The sequence below is a fragment of the Macrosteles quadrilineatus genome, unplaced genomic scaffold, assembly GCF_028750875.1.
Source record: "Macrosteles quadrilineatus isolate MER2022 unplaced genomic scaffold, UCM_ALF_1.0 Scaffold_2__2_contigs__length_208266976, whole genome shotgun sequence".
Lineage (NCBI taxonomy): Eukaryota > Metazoa > Arthropoda > Insecta > Hemiptera > Cicadellidae > Macrosteles > Macrosteles quadrilineatus.
This window is the reverse complement of record NW_026542595.1, coordinates 59,518,220-59,544,587: the sequence shown is the minus strand read 5'-3', so window position 1 is coordinate 59,544,587 and position 26,368 is coordinate 59,518,220. Positions and strand designations below refer to the sequence as shown.

Below are 26,368 nucleotides of genomic sequence, written 5' to 3'. Positions count from 1 at the left end.
CAATTAAACAAGTTGGTTCTGTTCTATGATGTGCAATAGCATTAAAGTTACAAGGATTACCAACAGGGTGCAGCACTATTATTATTTTTTTAATTTATGACAACAGCTAATTTACAACCAAAAAGTGAGTGAGCGTAGCGAACAAACTTCAACCTGGAGGCGAGTTAGCGTAGCGAACGAGCTAACCTGTAGCATTGACTATTGGATACAGAAGAAGACATCCCATCTATATGGATCAGCTGTCGCCAATATTTTATAAAAAAGAATGTAGTTGTGTGAGCCAGTCACAGATTGCGCTAGTGTCTAAAACTCTTTTTTGTACCTTATTTTTTGTTACTGACATATTTGCTGGGTCACAACAGTTGCTATAGCTCATAATAAGTCATTCCATCAGTTTGACTTGATAAAAACCATCGTGTAATCGGCAGAAATCAGTAATTTAGGTCAGCGCAATCTGTAGGTGGCTCACATCAACTAAGACAAATTTTATTAAAAACCTGGCTACAGCTTTAACATGGGGATGGAATGTCTAGTTGTTGTATTAATAGTTAAAGCCTGAAGGCAGGTGAGCGCAGAGAACGAGCTCCAACCTAAAGGTGAGTGAGCGTAGCGAACAAACTTAAACCAGAACGTGATTGAGCCATGCGAACGAGTTCACTTATAAAGTAAAACGGGGTAAAGCCCGCAGGTACAGCTAGTTCATACATAAATCTAATTTTTTAATTTTAATGATTTTAATTTATTTTTAATGATTTGAGTTAAGGGACGGAAAATCAAGAAAAGATGCAAATAATTCAAGAACCAATTGTATATTATGATAAAATAAAAATTGTAGAAGTGTACATGAAATGATTTTTGTCTTTACACTAAAATGTCTTTTTAAAAATATCACATTTATTCCCTATTTAATTAGAATTAGTTTAACGAGTACTTAGGTTTGCTGCAACAGGGACGGTAAAAAAGTGTTTTTTGTTGTAAAAATGTTAATACAGTAGAGTCCCGCAAACTCGGCGTAATGTGGACTGGAAGGGTGCCAAATTTGTGAAATGCCGGGTTATCGGGAACTAGGGTTAAAAATGAGAACAATACAGTTTTTAAGCTTTTTAACTGCCTTTTTTATTTATATTTATATTACAAGTCAGTATTAAGTCATCAGATATAGTACAACAAATCCTTAATACCAGTTGCGAATAATTTGACTTAAGCTGGCTTGAGTCCATGATTAACTAGCACTCAAAAAATCACTAATTTTCTGAGCCAGGTGATGGCCGAGTTATCCAGACTGCCGGATTATCGAGTGCCGAGTTAGCGGGACTCTACTGTACTGTTGTTGTGTAAGAAATAAATGTATTTTCCAAATTTGATCAAACAATGTGCATCAACAAGCAAACTGCTACAGTTGACTTATTCTCCATAAGAATAGAATGGGAATTTTGAATTTACAATTTTTTGGAATTTTTTTCTCCGTAACCATTAGGCGAATAATAATGCTTTAATATACTATTTTTTTTTTTAATGGTTTAGTAAGAAATTGTGAGATTTTGCGTATTCGTTCGTGCACGTTTGTACCAAATTTTATCAAAATTGGATAATTTTTGCTCAAGTTATCGTGTTAACGGACGCACCCTCAGACTCAGGCACACAACTTGGCAGGTCATTAATAAAAAGGATGAATAAGACCGGACCAAGCACCGAGCCCTAAGGAACCCCTGCAGTTATTGCCAGGGGAGGTGAAAATGCAGACTTTGAACAGTTGTTGTCATCAATGAAAGGAATTTGAACTGCCTGAGTTCTGCCGGTCAGATAAGATTCTATCCAGGAGTGAGCCACACCTCTTATCCCGAGTGAGCAAAGTTTGTCTAATAAGAAGCTGTGATCTACCGTATCGAAGGCTTTGCTAAGATCGAAGAAGATTCCAGCTGCAGCCTTTCCTGAATCAAGGGATTGAGTCAAAGATGAGACTAGAAAGTGAATGGCATCGACTGTACTTCTATTTTTTGTGAAGCCAAATTGATTCGGGGAAAGAATATTGTGTTTATCAATAAAAGATATCAGTCTAGAAAGAAAAATCTTTTCAAATATCTCCGAAAAGGTTGAAACAAGGTAAATAGGACGATAATTGTTAATACCAACCTTTTTGCCTTTTTTGTGGAGGGGGCGAACAATTGCATGTTTTAGTTCAGTCGGAAACACCCCTTCTTCAAACGAGGAATTGATGAGATGAGTTCGGAGAGCATATAAGATCACTGATTTTCTTTAAGAGTTTTGAAGAAAATCCATCGTACCCTGATGATGACTTAGAGATTTTAATCCCATAATTTCATGCATTACTTCTGTCTCAGTTGTGCGGAACAAGTAGAAGGAGTTTTTGTAAGATGGCAGAGAAGGAGTATTGGAATTCTCTAAAAATGTCCTGGTGGTAATATGAGAAGATAGCCTTTGAACAACTGTTGAGTAAAAATTGTTGAAGATACATGCAACCTCAGATGGCTCATCAACGACAATGCCATTCTCATCCAAAACAGAAATTCTCTGAGTTTTTTTTCCTGGGACCTATAGAAAGGGATTATTTGATAACATTGAAGTAATTCATCAAAATAAGACAAAAACTACTCAAGTTATCGCTTTCACGAACACACATATATAAACGAATGGTGTTTTTGGCTGCTTTTTTTTGGTGCTTTTTCAAAATGAAAAAGTAAATCGTTTAAGGGTCTATGTTTTACCATGCCACCCATGGTAATAGCATATGCGATATTGACTAAAATTTTTATTTATACATTTAGAATAAAAAGAACTGATGAACAAAGCTAAGTTTAGGTATGGTTTTTGAACTTAATGTTAAAATAAAGAAACGTTTAACTTACAAACAAAGGGCAACTAGACAAGTTATATAGTTAAAGTGGGATCCAAATAACATAACCAAGGTAAAAAACTCAAATCCCATCTTCATCGTCATTTAGATTTAAACTGCCTTGGTATTAACTGTTAGCACAGTGATTTCCACAACAGTTTTTACAAACAACTGTACATGGAAGCCCATATCGTTGACATGTAAATTTCATGGAATAACACGACTCGTCTACTGTAGTTGGGCAGGCACATTTAATCATATTTAATAGTTTGTCTGGTGCTGAGCTCAAGTCCGTTAATATTGGCTGAAATTCTATAACTACTAACTGCCAGCCCCATAGTGTGGGATCATATGTAGATTTTTCCAAATAAAACACTACTCGTAGTAGTCCTAGATGGTATTTTGCTGCATTTTGTGTTGGAGGTAAATGACATATATCAAACTCTTTTTTTAGCTGAAGCTATTTTCCTGATGTATAGTTCATAGCAAAGCAAACTTACTTGCCAACTTACTTAGGTTGCTTGTGTCAACATTACTTCCATATAGTGACACAATAATTTGACATCCAAAGATGATCAAATCTTCTTCAGTTACTTCTTCGCGGGATCCAAAATGAGAAGCCAATTCGCACAAACCTTCAGACTTAATGATGCTCTTAAAGCTGACGACTTACTTTTGCCAAATAATGCACTGGTTGTGTCACATCCTGTTAATGCGTGAACAGAAAGTAAATTTTTGCATGCCTCCTTTCCGATAGTTCCTTGAATGGCTTTAATGTCACGAATTTTATCAGAATGTGTGGCAGACTGCATTAAAATGGTCTTTGTAGAGTGATAGTAGAGCAGGATTAAAATACTGTATCATCAGCTAATACTGTGACATGATCTGAATTGGCTTTGTTTAAAACTTATTTTACTATTAGGGTCTCCGCATCGCCTTCTGCACAGTGTGGCCTATTTTCTGAAAATAGTTTCGCAGCAAATATATCAAGCGTTGTTTATTTGTACAGTTTGAAAGAAATTGAGGTTTCTTGACAATAACAGGTGTATTTTCATCAAAGGCTACAACAACAGGCGACTGTTTCATGCATAATCTGTGCTCCATATCTATAATATTTGGTTTTTCTTATCCATTAGATTCAGTTTACTTCCAGTCTTGCCCGCGGCAATGTACACGCGCGAATTGATAGCTGTCTTATCTGTAATCGTTTCATGTTTTGTGTTAAATGTTTGTAACGTATTCTGACAACACGTTCAGGCTCATTTTGTAAGCCTGCCATGAAGAAGCCTGGTGAAGTTAAGGAATCGCTAAAACTTATATAGCAAGTAAAATTATACACTAACGTACATGTTAAGGATTGTCTGACAAGATGCGTTTTTACCATTTTTAGAAGTTATCTTAATTACGAATTGTACATTATAAATACGCTACAAATTGTTATTGTGTAGCATTCTAGTAGTTGTAAAATGTTCCACGTCATACCGGTGATGACGAAGGGTGAGGACAATTGGACCTGTGTGTCACATTACATCCAGGGTATTCTCCGCGCCAAGAAGCTCGACCTTGACCGGGATGCGGTGTAGGTCATTAAGTATCCAAATGCCAAAAACGGTGAGAGCCCTGAGGGCTTAGGTAACATGTTGGCCTGACTTGAAGTAATGTGACAAACAATTCCAGGTCTGTGTCCAACAGAGTAGAGGGGGTTTTTTAGTGAGTAGTCTGCGATAGATTCAGGAGTCTCACACTACAGGCTGGCTACCTGTGTGCGTAAAAGCATTTTCCCTCTTCTCCCTTAAAAAAAAGTTGTTGTAAAATATACTTTTTTACACTAAAAAATAAATAACAAATTATGTTTAAAAAAATTACATGGATTACATAATTTTGTTTTGTTACAGGTATTTATCCACCGGAATGACCTTCACAAGCTTGCAATATGAATTTGGGATTGGACGATCAACTATTCCAAAAATCGTCCGACATTGCTGTAAAGTTATTTGGATTATTCTGCAGCCAGTAGAAATGCCAGAACCTACAAAGGAAACGTGGTTGGCGATTGCAGAAAAATTCTACGTGAAAACAAACTTTCCGAACTGTGTTGGTGCGATAGACAGAAAACACATCCGATGTGTCAATCCCTGTGGTGGTGGCTCAAATTTCTTTAATTATAAAAAGTTTTTTTCGATAGTACTCATGGCAGTAGCAGATGCTAACTTAAGCTTTGTTGCAATAGATGTTGGGGCTTTGGGTAAAGATGGCGACTCAAATGTGTTCAAAGACAGCAGTTTTGGAAAGAAATTTTATTCAAAGAAATTGGACTTTACTCCTCCGTGCGCTCTACCTAGTACAAATAGCAATCCTCAGCCTTTTGTTCTGGTAGGTTATGAAGCGTTTAAGCTGTCAACCAACCTATTATGCCATTACCCAGCACGGCAACTTACTCCTCAAAAACTTGTGTACAATTATCGACATTCAAGATGCCGACGAACAGTAGAATGCACTTTTGGAGTGTTATCTAACAAATGGAGGGTGTTTCACACCCCTATCTTAGTTGATCCATACTTTATTGATGATATTGTTAAAGCTTGCTGTGTGTTGCATAATTTCGTAAGTAGAAGAGATGGGGTAAACTTTGATGATGCAGAAACACATCCATTCGTGGATATCAACAATTTCGGACATGGACCTCATGGAAGTGGCAAATGTGTAAGAGATAACTTTGCATCCTACTTTATGGGTCCTGGAGCAGTGCACTTCCAAGGAAAGTATCATTTGTAGGAGAACTTTGCAAGTATAAAAGTATTAGACAATGCCTTTAGGAAAAAATAAAAACAGCAAATAGATATTTACCACCAACTGTACAAACACTCCTAATGGAAAAGAATTGCAATCTATGGCCACCATTACTCAAATGCAAATCGATGGCTTACTTGTAAAACCTTGCAAGTCCAAACACTTCAACTTTTCAGTAGATTAAAAAAACTTAATTATTTAAAAAAATTAATTTGTTTTGGAAACAGTGTGAGACATTATTGAGTATTTCAGAGTTTCAGTTACTATGGCAACAAAACAAAGGGATGACATTTTTATTTTTTTATTGTTGCCAGACATACAAGCTTTTACATTTAAGATTATTAGACATACGAGGTTTTGTATAAATGAAACTTGACCACATTGAATCAAATAAAATACCTTGTTTATAAAATACTATGCTTAGAGTGAAATAATTGGACATTGTTAAAATTGTTTCAAATTACAAATTGCTATGACCCTTGAGAGGAGCGTTAATAAGTAAAAAAGCGAGTGCATGTCATCAGCGTCCATCAGTGTTTTAGGGTGTCATAGAAACCATGAAAGTCCTTTGGAATCACACTCTTCAATTCCTGCAAATGCTGGTACAGTAGAACCTCGGTTAACCGAGGTAATTGGGACCGAGGGTACCTCGGATACGGCGAACCTCGGATAACACGGAACGTAACCTAAAAATCGTTACCGGGGCTAAAAATAGCTCAAGATATACTAAAACATGAACAAAAGTTATTAACTGAACTGTTGTTTAGTTTATTAGTACAAGAAATGTTATTAGTACGCAATAAAACGTGAGAGGAAACGGTAACACTCACAATACTAAACACTGTTTTAATATAACACTCAATTTATTGCACAACTGAATACGTATGATATAGGCTACACAATGTACAGAAGTTTAGTTACAGTACAGTATTCCTGTTTACAAAATTAAATCAAAGAAATGAAAATTAATTTACTGTACATTGTACAAAAATAAACAAAGTAAGCTAATCTTTTTTCCCAAAGAAATCAGTTATTGTTTTTTGACTTAGATTAAAGGATCTTAGGCTAGCCGCCCTGTTGCGCCAGCGTCGCAGCCAAACTAAATCGTTTGTTGTTGCGGTTTCTTGTTGTTCAATGTATGCCAGTCACTGAGCTAAAATTATAACTGGAGGTAGCACTGCCATTGCAGAAGTCTGTCAAAAGCGTGTCGCTGATTTTGTTAGGTTGGTATAGCAGTGAGTTTTTTCATCCAATAACATGGCTTCATTTTAACTCACACCTCACGCAAACATGGCGGCTGGCGACACGCATCTTTGACATTCAGTGCTACCTCCAGTTAGAATTATAGCGCAGTGATGCCAGTGCTCCCTCGATCATTCTTAGACCTTCTGTATGTGATATTTTCTCAGTCGCCCCATCAGATTCATCGCTGTAAAAAAAACTTTTGTCGAATCGGGGTGGTGGGGAGAGCGAGTGGCTCAGTCGCGTCTCGGCATTGAAACAGTTCGCATTGGTCCGGCGGCGAGCGGTGTCGGGTTACAACACCTGCAGCTGCTCTGGCGAGCGGTGTCGGGTGACAGTGCCGTATGCATTCGGCAAAGATAAGCGCTAAGCTACGCAAATATTTGGCCGAGGAAACACAACAGTTGCCAACATTTTACTGTACAGTAGTTTTAACGCATTGCAGGCTAGCGTGCGTATTGCGATAAAAGGAGCACCCAAACGCTCATTACTGTACGTAGTTTGTGCGTGTTTCTTTTGCTTTTTAAATAAAAAAAATCGTTCGAGGACGGCCTCGGTTAACCCGGAGTCTCGGTTAAGCGAGGCTCGGTTAACCGAGGTTCTACTGTACTTGTGTGGCTTGACTTTTAGTGGTTCTTTGTATAGTTTTGTTGGATTTTCAAATAAAGCACTTTTTCTGGTTCTTTTCGTAAGCAATGCCCATTGTTCATCGAAACTCAATTTGTAGAACACCTCTTTGTTTGGGGTATGCTTTAAAGCCGTGATATCTGTAACTTTTGAATCTCCTGCTTTAAGGCCAGGTCTTATTGTGCTGTATATTATGGATTTGGAAAAGTCCTTAAAAAAGTCATGATCGATGTACTTGACGTTGTATGGTATTGGGTTTCTTCTAGCAGTTTTCATTATTTCTATGTAGTTAGCTGGTACAAAAATGTCCCTGTTTTTTAACTTTTTTTCTATTTGGGCGTGGATGGAGTCACACTCCATCTGTGTGTGACCATGTTCCAGGTATTTTTGAACTATAACGATATTTCTTTTTTCAGCTAGTATTAAAAGACTGTTGGTCAAGTTGGCATTTCTGTTTTGATAACAGCAACCGTCACTCCATACAATTACAGTTTCATGAGGCAAGGGCTGCAAATGGTGTTCAATGTGATGGGTTAATATCGACGCAAACTCATTAGAATTTACCCCCCCCCCCTTCCCCCTCATGCCATACGTAACACACAACATCTTTTGTTTTGTTGTTAAATACAGTGTAGTTATGCACAATTAGTTTTGACTTATAATACAATGCAGACGCCTTCAATGATGGAGCTAATAGAATTGCTTGTTTGTCTACTGTTAAAACATGGTCTTCACTACTATTGTTACTTTCGTTCCTGGCCAATTCTTTTTTCAAAAGATGATTTTCATAAGTCTCTTCATCACAATTTTTCATATTATAACTAGTGCATAGATCACACTGATCCTTCCTTGGTATGTATATTGATAGATTTTGTTTATCAAACTCTTCATGGAACTTTTTAATGCTAACAAACTCTTTCCTTCTTTTCTTCATAGACCTCCTTCTTTGCCTGAAAAACTGGTTCCAGGTACAGTTTTTTTGAGTCCTTCCTGCAGTAGTGGCTTTCCACCTTGGGCAAAGAGTTTAAAAACTCTGTTAGAGCCAAAACCTTTTCTTCGCTCCTGTTAGATTTCCTTTTTTTGCTCTTCTTGCTTTCAACGTTTTTGTTCCCCGCCTCAGTTACTGTATCCTGTGATTTTTTAAGCCAGTTTGAAATCACCCAATCTGTTATGCAATAAGTATTGGTGAATAATGTTTTGCATACTCGTATCCGTTGCCCATTAAGCGTAAAATGATAAAACAGAGATGAGTTACGCCTTGAGACATCATTTTGTTGATTTTTCAAGTCCTTGGTGCAATCAGAGTCTATCATAGCTTGTATGTGTGTTTTTCTTTGCTCCCAACTCATTTTCTTCCAAAACATGTTGAATAACTCCTGCCTACATTCTTCAGTAAACAAATTGCAGTTAATCTTTTTGCTTTTCTTGCTCGTGGAACAATTACAGTGGCTTTTCATTTTTTTTGCAGGTTTCATAATATTATAATGCCATTTATCACCAACTTTTTTTATACCAGTATATTCATTGCCTAGTTCTCTGTTGTTTTTGTTTAAAACTCGAGTCCATTTAGAAGTATTGGGCTTCTTACTCCTTTTTTTACCTTCCTCATCCGCTTGGTTCTCGGGTACCATAGGTATTTCATCTTCATCCTGATTGTCAGGGAAGGTTTCATCAGTTAAAACAGTCTCTTGATTGCAGTTAATGTTCCCTTCATTTGCAACAGCATCTTCACTGTCGGAAATAATAAACCTGTTATCAGGGACTATGTCTATGTTATCAACGTCTTCTTCATTGTCAGGGAAGGTTACATTAGTTAACACTTCATCTTGGTCGTTCATGCTTTCCTCATTTACAACTGCATCTTCGTTTATGGAAATGTTGAGCTTGTAGTTGTCAGACACCATGCCTATTTTATTTACATCTTCTTCATTGTCAGGGAAAGTTTCATGAGAGAAAATAGTGTGTTGATTGTCGAGAATGTTTTTTTTTATTTAGCACTCCATCTTCGTTGCTGGAAATGTTTCCATAAGCAGCATCAACATCTTGACCTTTCAGAACATTTTCAAAGTAATTGCGATTTTGAAGTGCTTTCACTGTATCTTCTGCCGCTTTTAGAAGTAAATCATCATCTGTCTGTAAAGAAAAACAACAATCCAAATTAAAATTTACCAAGGAACAATGTACATGCAAAAGTAGTAGCAATATCGTAGTATGCATCCATACTGTGGAAAACGTTAGCAACGTTAACAGCACTGTTGAAAACGTCCTGTGTAAAAAATATAATATTTATAATAATGAAAACGTTAGCATTTATCAATATTCTTGATAAAAAGCTAGATATCTTTGTGCTGGGTAGTAAGATAAGGTAAAAGTAAAATCATCACTGTACATACAAGTCAGGATGTCATTAAGACAAAATTTCAGTGTCTAAAATAACTTAAACATATTTTGTCAGTCCTAAACTTCTTAATTAACACCTGGTAAAGTACGGCCTCAGCTTACCTCCTTTACATCAAAGTCAAAATTTAGCTGAAGAAAGCTATCATTCAGGGGATGCCTTTTGTCATTCGTGCTGGAATTCATTGTAGGTATATTCTCCTTTAAAATGTCATCATTCAGCGTAGGACTACTCAATGTGCTGTCGTTCAATCCTGTGTCATTCATTGTATGCGTATTTTCCTTTAATATTTTTTTATTTATTCTGGGTCTGCTATTTAATGTAGCTTTAGATCCACTACTCTCATTCAAAGCCATTGCTAACATTTTTTCCCTCTGCTTTCCTACAAAATTACAAACTGGATAAATATAATAGTTTTACACCAACTAGATAATCAATAGATCAATAATAATATATTTTATAAGCACTTGGCTGAATAAAACGAACCTCATAAAAAATAATAGCTTCTGATGACTAATAATATAAGGCTAATAACTAACTATTGATCTAAAACGTGAGTAATTAACATAGCATAACTCCAATGTGTGCCCCCAAAAAGCAGTGCAAAACCTTGTAAGTCTAAACAAGGGCAAATGTAAACCCTGGTAAGTCTACTCTCAATTAAAGGTTAAAATAATCAAATAAATGTTTACTTATATGGGGTTACATTATAGTATACTTACAGGAATATCCTTTTTTCTTTTCATATTTGCTCACTTCTTCCTTGATGAATCAAATGTATTGGTAAATAACAGCTGTAAACTGAAGAACAAACTCTAACCTATACTTCAAACAAGACTTACAAGCTCTTACTGACCTGCTCCAGACAGACGAGACTTACTAGTTTTTTCAACTACCTGTAGATAGCGTTGAAAACAACATAGACATACAAGCCTTTGTGTAATGTGAATCTAATGAAAAGTAGAATCAATTTCCACATAAATTTGAAAATTGTAAAAAATCAGACTTACGAGGTTTTACATGTAAGCCATCGAAATGTTTAAAAGAAACGGAAATACAACTTTGATACATATATTAAATAGCCTAACAAGACATTAAAATTAAAATTTCCAAAATAGCATCCTTCCAACATTTTAAGAAACCCCGGATAATTTTACTGAGGAAGTTGTGTGGCTACGTGGTTAGTTTAAACCAAGCCAGCTTTTAAAAAGGCGATCTAGAAAGGAGAAGAAGAAGAAAACAAAAAAAAAAAACAATAATACCGTACATAATAACCCTCAACCAATTACCGGTATTCTAATATTTACAAACACAACAAACTGTTTCAGTACGAAAAATTATAGGCTATACAGCAAAATAAACATAACAAAAACTTATACAGAAAATAAACAAAATAAGGTTAGCCTAATTTTTCTTTTAAAAATGTGCACTGTGTAGAACCCAGTGACGATTCCGCGGCAGTACGGACATCTTTTGTGCAACCGTAGTTCCCCTAGGGCCACAACGCAGTCCGTACATGCACACAAATGTCCGCACGGAATCGCCACCTTCGATGCAGGGTTCGCTAGGCACATAGTGCAGAGTCCTGGTTCTCGTGGGTTTGCAGCTGGTACTGGCTCTGGACCCGGTGCTGGGACTGGAGCCGGATCAACTCGTTCTCTTGCCTGTGTAGAGAAAAGCCAAAAAATAGTTATACAAATAAATGCAAAATCTGTCAAAAATCTATCAATATGGGATACAAGTAAAACCAACATATCTTGTAAAATGGGCACGATTTTTTTAGTTGGTATAAATCTGGCTATTTAAGAATATCACTCACTGTTGATCAAAATCCAAATTTAACTTTTTCTTAGTTAATATTAACAACGCATTAGCATAACTGTTTCGTTAATAATTCGCAAAACAAAGGTCCAGCCTTATTTCAACTTATAACATAACAGTATTTATTATTTGCTTTTCAATTACTTGGAGAGCCAGTCGCCGTTGTCGAACTCCTCGTCCACGTCTCACAGGACCGGGTGCGGGGCGTCGAAGTGCCGGTGGTATTGCAGGCATCTCCAGAGCATTTATCTCTTCTTCCTAGTAAATATGAATTACACATGTTCAGTTCTCTCCTTAATTTAATCGAGTATGCGATTAAGAATGGTTATAATTCAGAACAGCTAGTTTGCACACATAAAGACAAAAGTTCTTGCAGTTTTAATGTGAAAAATCATTTTGTAAACAAATGTCACGTGAATTTATTTAACACAAAATAAATTTATCTAGAAAATCTTTTAAATTTACTTAACATTCTCATAATCGGAAAAGTTGAAATCAAACAGCATTTTTAATGCGACTCTTTCAGTTCCACAACTTGAAATGGGATTGGGTAGTTTGGCTACTATGTCTGATTTAGATACCACTGCTTTGTCTTCTTTTTCTGGATAGCTGAAGTGTCCAGAGTCCTTTTTCCTTAGGAAAACTACTTCATACTCATAGTCTTTTTCGATTTCACTTGTGATCAACACAGAAAAATGGCAAATAGCTCTTTTTCCGGCAAACTTCACAAGAACAAAGTCCCCAACCCCAACACTGACTTCAGAGGCTTGTTCTGCTAAATCTTCCAAGTCATTATCTGGGTCGCTGTAGTCTGTGCCCATAGATATGTTATCATCACTTTCACTTCCCGCTGAAAACTTGAATTTTTTCTTTGTTTTCTTCATTGAAGTAACATTCTTTCGCTTTTCACATTTCTTCAACTCTTTCTGTTCTTTCTTCTTCATTTTTTTGTTATGTTCTTCCTCAATTTGAGTTTTGACAGGCGTGCTTGTAAGAATTTGGGTTTTCCCAAGCCTTCGACCCTTTCCAGGTTTTCTAGGACCTGCTTTGGGGAAGGGCCTAACAATTTCTGGGCTCACCACTAGATTGGATTTGATTTGAACAGGGACAATAGTAGGCCTATCAGAGTTGACAACTACGCCTAGATCATTCCCAACAAAGGCAGGCTTATCTGTGTCACTAGTTGTTGAGCACAGTAGGTCTACAAATGAAGTCGTTGAACAAGGTAGATCAGCTGCCTTTGGCATGTTTTCATTTGGGATTGTTGGTTCGGGACGGTCCGTAACGTAACTCCCCATAAAGTCATTATCAGTAAATATGTTTGAATTTAAGGGATATATCCCACTTTTAGCAAACCCTTTAGTAATATTCTCTGTTGTTGTAGCCTTAGGAAAAGCTTTTGCTACAATCTCTGGGATGTCATAAATGGTAGTTGGTTTCCCAGGATTGTTAATTATAAAATCATCTGAATCTTGATTTACATAGTTCTTCAAAGGCCCAAACACAGATCTATCGAGCGGTTGGATCTTGTGACTCGTGTAGTCGTGTGTGGCGGTATAGTTAATAGAATTATGCCATTGTCCTTGCATTTTTGAATACCTTTAGGAGTTATATGAGAATCATGGTTATCTATAATAGCAAGGACTGGAGATTCTTTTGTACATTTCACAAATTTTATGAAATGATCCCAGAATATTTCAAAATTATCGCCAGTCATCCACCCACTGGGATACGCTACGGCTTTGGAACCAGGTGGTGCACCTTTCGTCATAGAGTCTTTTACCCTAACCCGAGGGAAAACAAAAAAAGTCGGCACTGCACTACCAATAGCTGATACAGCACAGCACACAAGTCACTAAAGTGCCGCTTTCCCCAGATGTCACCTTTGAAACTTCCTTAGAGCCTTTTTCGGCAATCACTCTGCCTGGCACATGAACTGTAGTTATACCGGTTTCATCTATGTTAAAAATAGACTGAGGCTCGAATTTGTGTTCATTCATAAGGGCTTTTAAGTTGGTAAAAAACTCGCCAACGGTGACCCTGTTGAAAGCAGTTGCTCTGCTGAGACTTGTTGATCGTGGTGTACGAAGTGGCAATGTCTTATGCCTGTGCATAAAACCACGCACTTAATCATATGATGCTTTTTTCTTTACAGACCATTTCTCAGGCATTTTTACATTATTGGCTTTTCCAAATTCAAAAACAAATACCCTAATTGTTTTCTGGCTAAGTCCATAATGAAGTTTAGCTGCTGTTATTAAGTGGGCCGCCAGAAGATTTTCTAACTCGTTGGTGAACACTTGGCCAGTGTTGTAGTTTGGCACGAAAGAAACATTGTTTGTATTTTTTAACATGCCGCTCCAGTGTCTTCCTGTCAATACTTAGAGTAGAGGCAGTAGATCGAATGCTCTGACCACCATTAACAACTCTGAGGACAGCCGTCCGCATATGCTCTTCAGAATGTTTTGTTCTCTTCTTTGCGTTTTCTTTAGGCTTCCAAAAGAACGGCATTCTGGAACAATTCAATTTATTATAGGACATGTTAGGTCTAATTCATCAATTAACTTAGGCCTACTCTGACAATTGACAGAGCTAGGAATAGTAAAAGTTTCAATCTTCATTAATATAACAATGTTCAAAATTTGATCATTGATATTACAATAAAATAGAAAAACCTCCATCATAAAAATACAATATGGGAGGTTTGACCATAGGTTATCAATTTATTTATTTATTTAAGGTTATTTGAGGTTATCATATGATATACTATATCATTAAGAAGCTTATTTAGTACATAATGAACTGGATACTTCATGTTTGTATTATTATTTAAACCTAAATATATATTGTCTTACAAATGAAAGGTAAAACTTACATTGAAAATGATGAAATTCAGCAATCTTTAATAACACACAAAATTGAGCAGCTTTTGCTTCCATCTACACGGGAAGATTAGATTCCCTCCAAATGAAGCTGTTGGGGAGATCCAATCAGGTCTCACTAGCTGGAAGGCGGGAAATTCAAATGTGGGTCAAACCTCCCCGATGGTCAACCCTCTTCTGTCTCCCCATCGCTCCCGGGTCAAGATTTACTGTTCAACCTACAATAACTAGTTAGTTTCCTAAAGGGAAATTTGCTAATATGAGATACTACGAGTTGATTCAACACAACGCTGTTTAATGCATAAAATACATAATATTGGAAAGTTTTTGGCATTCCACCCATCTGTTACTGAATGCTGAGGGATTGTGTTACTGTTAGGAGGTCCTCTAACAGGTGGAAGGTGGGGCAACGCCATTATCATTTTTATAACTCGCATAACAGCAACCTTCCCTCTGCATGTTTGGACTAACCCAAATCTGCACACAGATCTCCATATTGCCTGGAAAAGTAGTGATAGAGTCCTGTTAGTAAATTTTTCAGTTTACATTCAAGGATATTAAATAAGTCTGTGGTTATTGGTGCCGTACAATGATTACAATGTCTATTGCAATGACAAAAATAATATCATACGAAAGAAAAATTAACAACAGAAGTAAATAACAATTAAACAATGATTGCAAAAATATGTTTTTAAATAAAACTAAATTAAATAATTTAATGTTGAAAGCTACAACCATAAATCTGTTATATTCCATTACCTTCATGGTTGTGTTGTTTTTGTTAAGTTGACAATGATATTGGTATGATTCCTGTAAAATTGATGCTATTTAAACCTCTAAACGTTGTTAATAAACAACACTGATAGTAGTATAATGGTAGTATTGTAATATAATTAATGTCTTGATCAATCGTGTAGTTTTTAGTATGAAATTTGTAACAGGTAATTAAATATGAAATTAAATGTTTTTCTTCATTATAATGTAATTATTTTTTCACAAATGGGAAACATTTTGTTTAAGTCTTGACATTAAGCGAACTATAATTGTTTGTAAAATGTTCGTATTTCTTCTAGAAAAACCTATCATTAAGGGAATTCTCAAAAGTTTAACTTGTTAGAAAGACTATGTTTTGACATTTCAATGGGTTAGCGTTCTTTATATTGATACACATGTTTTAAAAATATGTTAAAAATATGGCTTTAGAACTAATTGCCCTAGTTGAGTACAAAATATTATATTATTTTATGTGATTAAATTACTGTCAATAATTATGAAGGTAAGGCTATTACCTGCTGAACCTTTTTACTTTTAAATGTCAAAGCAAATCTTAAACTTGATAATTTCCTCAATCTTATCGTTGAGACAAAAATAAATTTACTTATGGAAACCCAATTTACTTAATATTTACTATTAATATAAAGGCATAAAAACACAGTCCTAGGTTAATATCGCTGCTTCTATAACATAGATATACATGGTTTTACATTTCAAGCTTAGCTTGTGTAACAGTGTTGTGTTTAACGAGCAGGATTAGACGCCATTACATTTTTTATTCATAGAAAAGTTATATAACTGAAAATGGTAACAAATTGGTATACTTACTTGGCAAAAATGGAACCAACAACCATGAAGAGTGGCTCCAATAAATGTATTTCTGGCAGCGTTTATCAAGCCTTGCTCGAAATCAGTCATGATGGAGTTAATGTGCAAGGTGATCAAATTTTGACGGACGTACTGAAGCACTCTCGTATATACATCTTCAGTCTGGGATACCATCAAGAAGTAAACAACGGGGAATACTAAAAACAAGTACATAAAAGAAATATGATAATATTACATTATTTACAAAATACTAACTATTTGTTGTTACAAATATAACTTTTTTTCATACCAAAAATATCATACTTCTTAACACTTTTACAATTTAAAAAATCCAACTATTTGTTGTGGTTTTGATAATGGATGTATGAGTCTCAACGTGTATTGGCTATTGGCAAACGTGTTGGCAATATTAACACATATCCCCTTATACTTTTACATTTTTGGATTAACAATGTCTCGAACTTACTGCTTTTCCCCCGAGGTTTAAACTATTCGATTTATATTCAGAGGAGGTAGTTACATATTAATATCAAACTAGAGGTCGTCCAGAGGTCGAAACTCGACCAAAAATATGTAATGTACAGACTTCTCTATTTTCACCCCACACTGTAAATAAAACATATGATTGGAGTTTCTTACATTTGTTTTGATTTTCTGTTTATATTTTGTTGTTATTTCGTCACCAGCATGGCAACCCATAATATCCATGTTAATTTTTTTTAAATTTTAAACTCATTTTTTGTGCTTATTTTTGAGCCTATTTAAATTTATAAAGGGATTCTTCACATCTACAGGAAAATATGTTTCCAACAGTATGCGTATATTTTGCCTGCGATGCACACAAGCTGAGAAAGAAGGTTTTAAAGAAACATGATTGCCTGTTAATATATAGATAGATACTGGTTTTACCTAAAAATACCGCCGCGGCAGCACATCTGCCGACTGAGCGAATTGTCATTTTACTTTTTGATTTTTACTTAAATATGCCTATATAACCATAGGTTTAACGAGTAGCTAGGGTTGCTTCGCTACAGGGAGGGTTTAGTAAGTTTTTTTAGTAATAGCTTAATAGCTTATAAAATAAACGGTATCACCAATCATAGGTCATCATTCCACAATAGGTGAATGTAATTGTAAATTATCCATTGCATGCACCCCACGTTTTTCGTTTTAAATCTTACAAGTATTTATACTCTCCACATATTTATAAATTATTTTCTACTTTTTAGTGTGTTTGAAAACGTTTTGTTTTAAAAAAAAGTTTTTTATTCATAAATTATTTGTACATTACACACTTATGTTTTTTCATTCCAATTAAATTATATTTTCTTTCAGTTTCTTAAATTATTTAATACAACAAGTTACAAACATAGTTGAAGAAGAACCCTACTTCTTCAGTGGTGACCCCGACGTGATAATTTATTACCAAAATTTAGCAAAATTACAATACAATGTCTACTACTCAAGAAGGTAACCCTCTAGAACGAATTTATGGGAAGATTCCACAATTAAATACTGCTGCTGAAGTGAGAGACATCCTCACAAGACCACAAGGGAGGAAGTGAACCTTAATACCAGCTATGTATTATGAAGGGATACATGCGCCTATGTCATTGCCGGGTGGTTGCGTGATCGTGCCGGGTGCCGGGTGTGTAGTTTCGAGAAATACTGTAGAGCATTTCTACCTGCTGGCATGGGGGTTGCCACGCGCCTACGTTGTTGACTTTTTTTTCTACGCCAGTGGCATTTCACACGAGAGTTACGAGAGCAAATGTTTGAGACTTGAGACTGAACAAGAGCGGCGAGGGACATACCAAGGGTGGGGTCGACTTCCAGGCCGACTGTTTCCAGGTCGACTGGGTCCGGAGCGAAGAAGCCTGGGACGTCCAGCATGGGGTGTTGTGGCCAAGGGGCTAGCGCCTCTGGCATGGGAGGAAACTCTGGATACAGATGAGTGCCCATGGCGGTGGTGATGTTTCCGTAGGCGAGCAGGTACAGGCGAAGGGGTTCGGGCAAATTGAAGGAGGTGTCTCCTATCAACTCAGCCACTCTTCGTTCTACACTAGTCATTACGTCTTGATTCTTGTTCTTGAGACCATGAATCCTGAGCCATATCATTGCAGTGACGTAGTAGTCAATGTCTTCTGGGATCAAAGTCTTGTTTAGTTGAGAGTCATCAACTATCATCTCCTCATACATGAGGCGGGATAGGTCAGTAGAAGTTGAGAAGTCTGGGTGAAATCTAACGATGCGACGGTCCTCGTTCTGGACAATAGCTTATGCGAAGTTGGACGCTTTGGAGACGTTTGACTCGTCTACTTGCTGAGCACTTGCTTCGTGTAAGCGTGTTGGGGTGGACTTAGTCGCCTTAGTCTTGGCGCCTTTGGACGGCTTAGTCTGGGCAGCTGCTTGAGCGGGTGCGACTGCTTGGGGTGGGGGAGCATCCCGAGATTTGTATGCGTTGGGAGCTCGAGGATCTCTCTGATTCTCAGGTTTTCCGTAGTACGGCTTGCGCTGTGCTTGGTCTGCCATTGTGATTCAGATAGATGTGTGGGGAAGGTGTTTGTGTGTAAACGTATCACTCTGTGGCCGCTGCTCTCGATCAATTCATCTACATAATATCTCATGTTCTGTGGTTGGTGCATCTTTTTTACGTTTCCACAAGTTTGTAAAATTGAATTTTTGTACTTAAAATCGATCGCCGCGCGTCCGCTACGGCAAGGCACATTCTTTCGATAATCAGAGTATATTTTGATACCTCTGGATATAGTAAAGGCCATTTCTTATACTCTGATAAAAATAAATAAGTTACTGGAAAGTTTAAAGACGAATTAGATGGTCATATTATGTAAGAATATTGTGGTTTAAGACAAAAATTATATTCTTAAACTCCTCTAAAATGGTTATATGAAGAAGACAAACAAGCATTGGAGTTGAAGAAATCAAAAGGAGCTGATTGCACCACAGTTAAACATCTCCTCAGACATCAACATTATTTAAACTGTCTAGCAACTGGGCAAGATTACTATGAGAAAGTGACGAGAATTATATCCACAAACCATCACCTTCAAACCTTGACCATGAATAAGAAAGTATTATCTTTTGACGATGACAAGAGGTTTATTCTAGAAGATGGCATCAGCACTCTTGCTCTTGGTCATTATAAAATTGATCAAACATAACCAGGATCTGCCAGGATCAAAAATTGTAAGTGTAGATAGTATATAGATGCTGAAAAATAAATGGAAATGTTAAAAAACTTCAGTCTTTTATTTATCTACCCATACTTCCCTCTTGATAAAATTGATTAAACATAAATCTATATTTGCCATTATTCTTTGGCCTTTCTTTGTCTATTATGAAAAAGCCATATTATTTTTATCCCAACATTGGTGACAGAGATTTACAAATTGGTCAAATGAAAAGTCATAACCAACATGATTGTGATACATGTTTTAAATTAAAATAATCTTGTTTAGATAATATTAGGAAATTTAAATTAACGCGTACTGTAAATGTTTGTGTACTTTGCTGTAAGATTGACACAAGTAAACACCTTATATATTTTTATGTCTAAGCATTGAGAAAAATCATGTAATATTTAGACTATTTATGTCTTCAATACAACAACTGACTGTGATTTAACATCATTTGGTGTGATTTCACAGTCAGTAAACGTATGTAATTTCACTTTGTCACACAAACTAAATATTTTAATATATTTTTTTATATTTTTTAACTTCCTGTCTATTATAAATTACAACTGTCTTCCCACTTCCACTTGGACCACAAATAATACATCGAATATTGGCATCGAAATAGACCCAACTTCTTTGGTATATTTTCCCTAAGTACTATTTTAAATTTCCGTTATTGTTGGATAAAAGGCATTTTTTATATAATAAAAATGGTAAGAAATGATAAGGAAACATGTAAAAAAGGCAAAGGTTTATTCTTAAACCCCTATAGGGGCCGAGGGATGTTAAATCCCCTTATAAATAACCTTCCATTTCCCTTAAATCTATATAATTAATACGCTACATGAAACTTTGTCGGTTGAACTCCTCCGCCATTTCTTAACCGATTTTATCCATTGACGTCTCATTGGAAAGAGCGTGTCGCGTAGATTTGCAAACTGGCCTTAGCTTTTTGAAAACGTCCCTTGGGCTCTGCCCCAGTGGCTTTGAAAGTTCCCATGTTATCCTTATGGAGAACATAATTGTTTACATTTTGATCAGCTGTATAATTTAATTGCTGTTATTTATTTTTCAATTCAATAAAACACATTGAGTACATTTATTTACTATTTGAGTTTGTGTAAACATAACCCCCAAGACGGATCGTGTTAGTATGGTTGTAGTTGTATCCTAAATTTGTGTATTTATCGTTGTTTTGTGTCGCTATGACGGATAGTGTTAGCATGATTGTAACTTAAATTTGTGCATTTATCGTTGTTTTGTGTAGCTATAATTTGTTTATTTGTTGTTTTTTTTTCTTTTAAATGCCTCCGACGCGACGACAACGAAACATAGACAGGAGACGTAATCGTGATAACGACCGCAGCTACAGAACAGTGGCGCGCAATGCTTAACTCATCACAGAGTCAGCACCTGACCCTGGACTATCTCAACTATTAAGATACAAATGCGCCCTAACACTAACCCAAAACGACTTTTCGTTCTCAATTGGCCCTCTATCAATGACCTGTTGCATGTACACTGTACAGCGAGGTATTTTGAGAAGGAGAAAACCGGCCGGAATTCTTTAGGTTCATCAATAACGTAGATAAACATGGTCTGAGTTACACACCGGTAATCTTTGAGTTGACTCTTTTAAACTCATTGTTAATATGACTGTTATTCGTTTTGAAATAACTCCTGTAATACTTTGCAATTGCTCGAATTCGAGCAACATGTACACTAGTATTACATCATATCGGTACTGTGGGCCTGAATCTTCGTAAAAATTTAGCCAAAAATGTACCTCCAAAAAATAAGCTAGACTCTTATTGTAAAGAGAATTACATATTCTACATGAATAATCCCGTGTGACGGGTAATTTGGTAATTTGATAATTTTTAATATAAAAAATAATTCGATTAATTTACTTAGCCTACGTAACAAAATGTAGTCTAGGAGTATCTACAACTTTCCTGTTGGGACAGGCTTGTGGAGATGGCGCCAATGCGATGACGCAAAACCGTCTCGTATATCTTCGGGGAGGTTCGGGAGCCGAGGGTGAGTTCGGCAGCCAATTGGGGAGCTCGAACCATAGGGGTTAGGTGTAGCAGGTGAGCGTTGAGCAGGCACAAGGCAAGTCAGTCGATGTATACCACCCTAGATGAATGGACGTATTATTGTTTGGCTCCCATGTAAGGGTGATTAGTGCTGTCGTGGTGCAGTAGACGAAGTGAACGTGTTTCCAATTCGAGACGCGTACACACTATATTATTCTTCTGTGTTGTGAAACCGATTTGTGTGATGTTCTCGTTGCTAACGACAATATAGGATAGTGCTGTTGTACCTGTGAGCATACATCGACATTTCCTGTCTATTGTGAGGGTGGATTTGATGACATTAGCAGCTTAATTCTATCTTCAGACCGACGTTGGGTATCTTCAACTTCAAATAGTTACGCAAAGACGGAGTCGGCGCGGTATCAAAGAAACGTCTTGCGGAAATCGAACTAGGCCTATTCATGCTGATATCACCGTACCGTCTACAATGAGAGACTGTCGTCTAGTTACAGCTCAACTGCGGATCCGTAGTCAACGATGAAATCTTCAGATCACCACTCAAACAGGCCAGATTTAATCTAATTTAATTTAATTTATTTAAGCCATAAATCACATATTAATAATTTAAAATCATATAGGTAGGCTTGTCTAATTATTTAATATTCGTAAACAATCTCTAAATTTATCAATATCTTAACTTATGTTTGATTTTGAATTCTGTAAGTAGTTTATAAATCATTACGTTTAAATAAAGGTCCATTTTTGTTCTCAATTTTCTGTTTTTATTTTTCCTGGTTACCGTACAGCAATAATCTAGACCCTATGTATAATATCATAAACGAGGTAGCTTAACTTAACTTATTGGAACACAAATAATTACATCCAAATATTTAATTACAATTAAATACGGCAAAAACCCCGTAGCACCCGATACCACTGCTCGGGACAAAGCAGACATAAGATTAGCAGACTTAGCTTGGACTAGAGTTACAGCCAATGATGCAAATCTCGCTGAAAAAGTAGTAGCTTATGCTGTGACAAACTTGATGAAGGCAAAAGCAAAGATGGGAATGAAATTAAAATTAAATAAAAAAGATGGACACATACCAGCTGTTAAAGGCCGCAAAAGACGTGCCCCACTTCAGGGGGGGGGGGGGGTACTTAAAAAACGAGCTAAAAAATTAACACCAAAAGTAAAAGAGTGCGGAATAGTTAATTTATACAGTTCGTCTGGCACACACTGGACAGCATATCGTAAACATAAAGATATTGTAATTTATTTTGACCCATTTGGAATCCAACCTCCGAAAAAGAAGTAATTAAATATTTTGAGGGATATAAAATCTACTATACAATTGATCAAATACAAGATTTAAATAGTTCCATTTGCGGGATTTTATGTCTATTATTCATAAAAAAAATTTCTTTATAAAAATTTATTCATTTATTATATAAAATTTTCAGGTACATTCAGGTAGATTTAAATGAGTGAAACCCCTATTAAATCAAAGGCTTGTCTTTTTTGTAATTAGTGCCATTAATAACAAAGGTCTAAAAGAATTATGGTCCACAATGTCATATACAAGTTTAATTCAAATCGTTCTATCATAAAGCTTTGAAAGGTGTTGGCCTGTAAGTGGAAATAATAAAATTTCACTACATAAAAATAAGTGCATCCGTTAGTGTTCTTTGTAAACCATTAGAAACATTAAGGTAAAATAATTATATTTTGAAAAATTCAATTAGTTGTATTAGCTAATACTTGTTAGTTTGAAATTGTCTTATATGTACAAGACATATCAATCAAAACACCACTTACATGTAGACAATAAAAATTGAGTTAAAATCATATTGTTGATGGAAACATTTAACAGCACAGTATAGCTACGCGCTATGGTGAAAACCGAGGCGCGGTGACCACCGTCGTTAATCTGGGACGGTTTAGAAAGTCTTATGTAATAGAGCGGCCTTGGGTACACGGTCGTCCCGTTCGTTTGCGAACACGGCAGAATTGAGTCTCATTCAGTGCCTGGTACCCACGTTGAATAACACAGTACGCTCGGTGTTTGCTCGTTTCTGTATGTGCCGTATGTGTTTACCGCTTGCTGTGTTACAGTCGTAATAATATAGTGGAATGTTGTGTTGGAATATAACACTACACTTTTGAGTTTGCTTGTGTCTGTACCGTCTATATTTTAACAAGTGAAATGTGCTGTGCTTGCGTATGTCTCGAACTATGTGACACAACAGCTGAATCCAGTGTACCACCAATCAACCGCCGCACCGTCATTGGCCGTGTCCATCAATGAGGTATTTTTAAACAAAATTTATAATTTATATCTTATGTTAGACCTCCTAAAAAACAGTTTTGCCGATAGTAATGTAAAATAGCTACTTCCCTATAGGGAAATTCGCTAAAATACAGTAAAATTAAATATTGGTCTTTACATCTAAATATCTTGGTCTAAATATCTTTAAAAACACATCAGTAGTGGTATAAGGGGTGTTCTGCGCACAATATTTTTGATATAGGGTTTTATATAGTAAAATTAAATATTGCTTAAAAAAAAAACATCAGTAGTGGTATAAAGGGTGTTCTGCACACAATATTTTTTATATAGGGTCTTATATAGTCTTTAGAAAGACTGTTTTGTTTTGTACGTGAATTATACCCAATTCCATGTGTCCTGACTTGTGTGAATCAAATAAATTAGTTTACCATCTCCAACGTAGGAGGGAGGGTTTGGCATATTTAATTGTGTCGGAAAGCAAACCTCTAAAAACTTGTTGTCATAAAAGAAAATAAATGTTTTGCCATTTGCATTGTGTCTTTGTTCTACTAATTGATAATGTTTGTTTTGCAACAGGTATTTAAATGTAACTTTTTCTGTTTCTATTGGACTCACTAGTTGAGGAAGCTTCATTTCTTGACATATGGCTTCGGGTGATAATTGATTAGAATAATTTGATCCTGATGCATTCCAATGTAGTGGTAATTTAATTTGCTTCTGAAACTTTAGACGTAGTGACATTGACTTGCGAAAATTTCTGGTTTTAGTAGTAGTAGATTTCTTTAAATTTTCTTTTATTCTCTCTAGTTTATCTTGTGTGATTTTACTTGGCTTGTCCATAGTTAACATCAGAACAGAGCTAGCATATGTGAACAGTCTCCGTTGAAGGTTCGACACTGAATGATATGATGTTGGCGACTTCCTTACTTAGTAAATAGAATTACCCGACAGTAGGGAAATTTACCCGCGAAGCAGGGTAAACCTCCCAACTGGCCCCCCTCCCAACCGACTCGCCCATAAAAGTAGCGGCAGCGAACGGACTGTAGTCAGTCTCTCCCAACTGGTTCAGCTGACTGGTTGTGTGCAGACTGACTGACTTCTGATTAAAACCTTTCGTTAGATTTGGCCAATCTAACTTAATGTTTTAATCAATAGCATGTGCTGCATGTTGGTTTTAGCTTGTAGCTTAGATGGTTTTTTACTTTAAGGAGTGTATCGTGTCTTTGGTACTTGAATTGTGCAGAGTGTTGTATTTTAATCATGTGATATTTCAGCTAACAAAGGATTAAGAAGTCCCCTATTACAATGAACACTCTTTTGTGACTGTAAATATTCTATATTTAAAATTTAAGTTGACCATTTTGTAATTAGTTGAAAGGTCCAACAGCCTGCATACTATTCTGCATTTGGTTGAATTAAATTTTAAATTTTTTGTTGTCATTGGTGGTTTACTCATGTCAGCTAGCAATGAAAACTTTCTCGTGACTGTACATATTCTATATTTAAAATTTAAGTTGACCATTTTGTAATTGGTTGAAAGTTCCTACGACCTGCATACCATTCTGCATTTGGTTAAATTAAATTTTAAATTTCAGAGATAGAGCAAGTTTGACACACACAAACATCTTTATGGGGACAGTTCGTCGGCTGCGCTGCTCCGGCTATTGCTAATGAGTCTTTGATCAATACCACGAGGACAGTCCTTCGGCTGCGCTGCCTCTGATCAAAAAGACTGTAACATTGGTCTTTAGCCAATTCAGACTTACACACAAACACAAAAATAAAAACAAGCACTAAGGCCACCCGCTACAACAAAAGGAGAGATGGAGCAAACTTTTGCTCCATCTCTCCTTTTGGTATTATTTTGAAATGACCTTGACCTACTTACAGGACTTTGAAAATATCTTGGAAAAACAGAAAACGGTAGTAGTGGATCTGGCTTGTATATGTTTGAATCCAACCGGGTGTGTGTTCTAGCTTGGACAATCACTAATTAATTCACATAAGCAGGTGCAGCGTTGTTCTACCCCCACTACTCAACCCGAGCGTATAAAAGGGCTGTGAGCAGTCGGATGTTTGCCAGTCTTGCACAACCGATGAAGCTGATCGGATGGGTAAACTGGCTATAGACGAGAACCTTAGTTTAGAGTCGGTACCACTCTAACCTAAGGTTCTTGTCACCTAGTAGTTATATTAGAAGCATGTTGATTGTAGTATTTGTTGGCTTGTAGTTTTGAGGGTGTTTTGCGTATTTGTATCTTTGGTAAGGGTGTTGTATTTCTTAATTATGTGATGTTCCATTTCAGGTATCAAAATAATTAAGTCCCTATAAGTAATTTTTATTTTTTCAATTTGAGTTGATCATTATATGTTACAAAGTTCTAAGTGACATTAGTAAGTTGAAAACGTTCACACAAAACAAAAACATGAAACGAATAATAAATTTATGACATAGAGTTCTCTTTGACATACACATTTTTTTATGGGGACAGTTCGATGACTGCGCTGCTCCGGCTATTGCTAATGAGTCTTTGATCAATACCACGAGGACAGTCCTTCGGCTGCGCTGCCTCTGATCAAAAAGACTGTAACATTGGTCTTTAGCCAATTCAGACTTACACACAA

General features: G+C 36.2%; 1 protein-coding gene across 1 annotated transcript; it reads left to right on the top strand.

The window, feature by feature from the left end:
• Window positions 1-2,375: 2,375 nt before the first annotated feature.
• LOC128984260 (uncharacterized) lies at window positions 2,376-7,249 on the top strand. The gene is made up of 3 exons (XM_054403562.1): window positions 2,376-2,419; window positions 4,750-5,283; window positions 7,054-7,249. Exons 1-3 carry the CDS (start codon window positions 2,376-2,378, stop codon window positions 7,247-7,249), a joined length of 774 nt encoding a protein of 257 aa, XP_054259537.1.
• The last annotated feature ends 19,119 nt before the right edge of the window (window positions 7,250-26,368 follow it).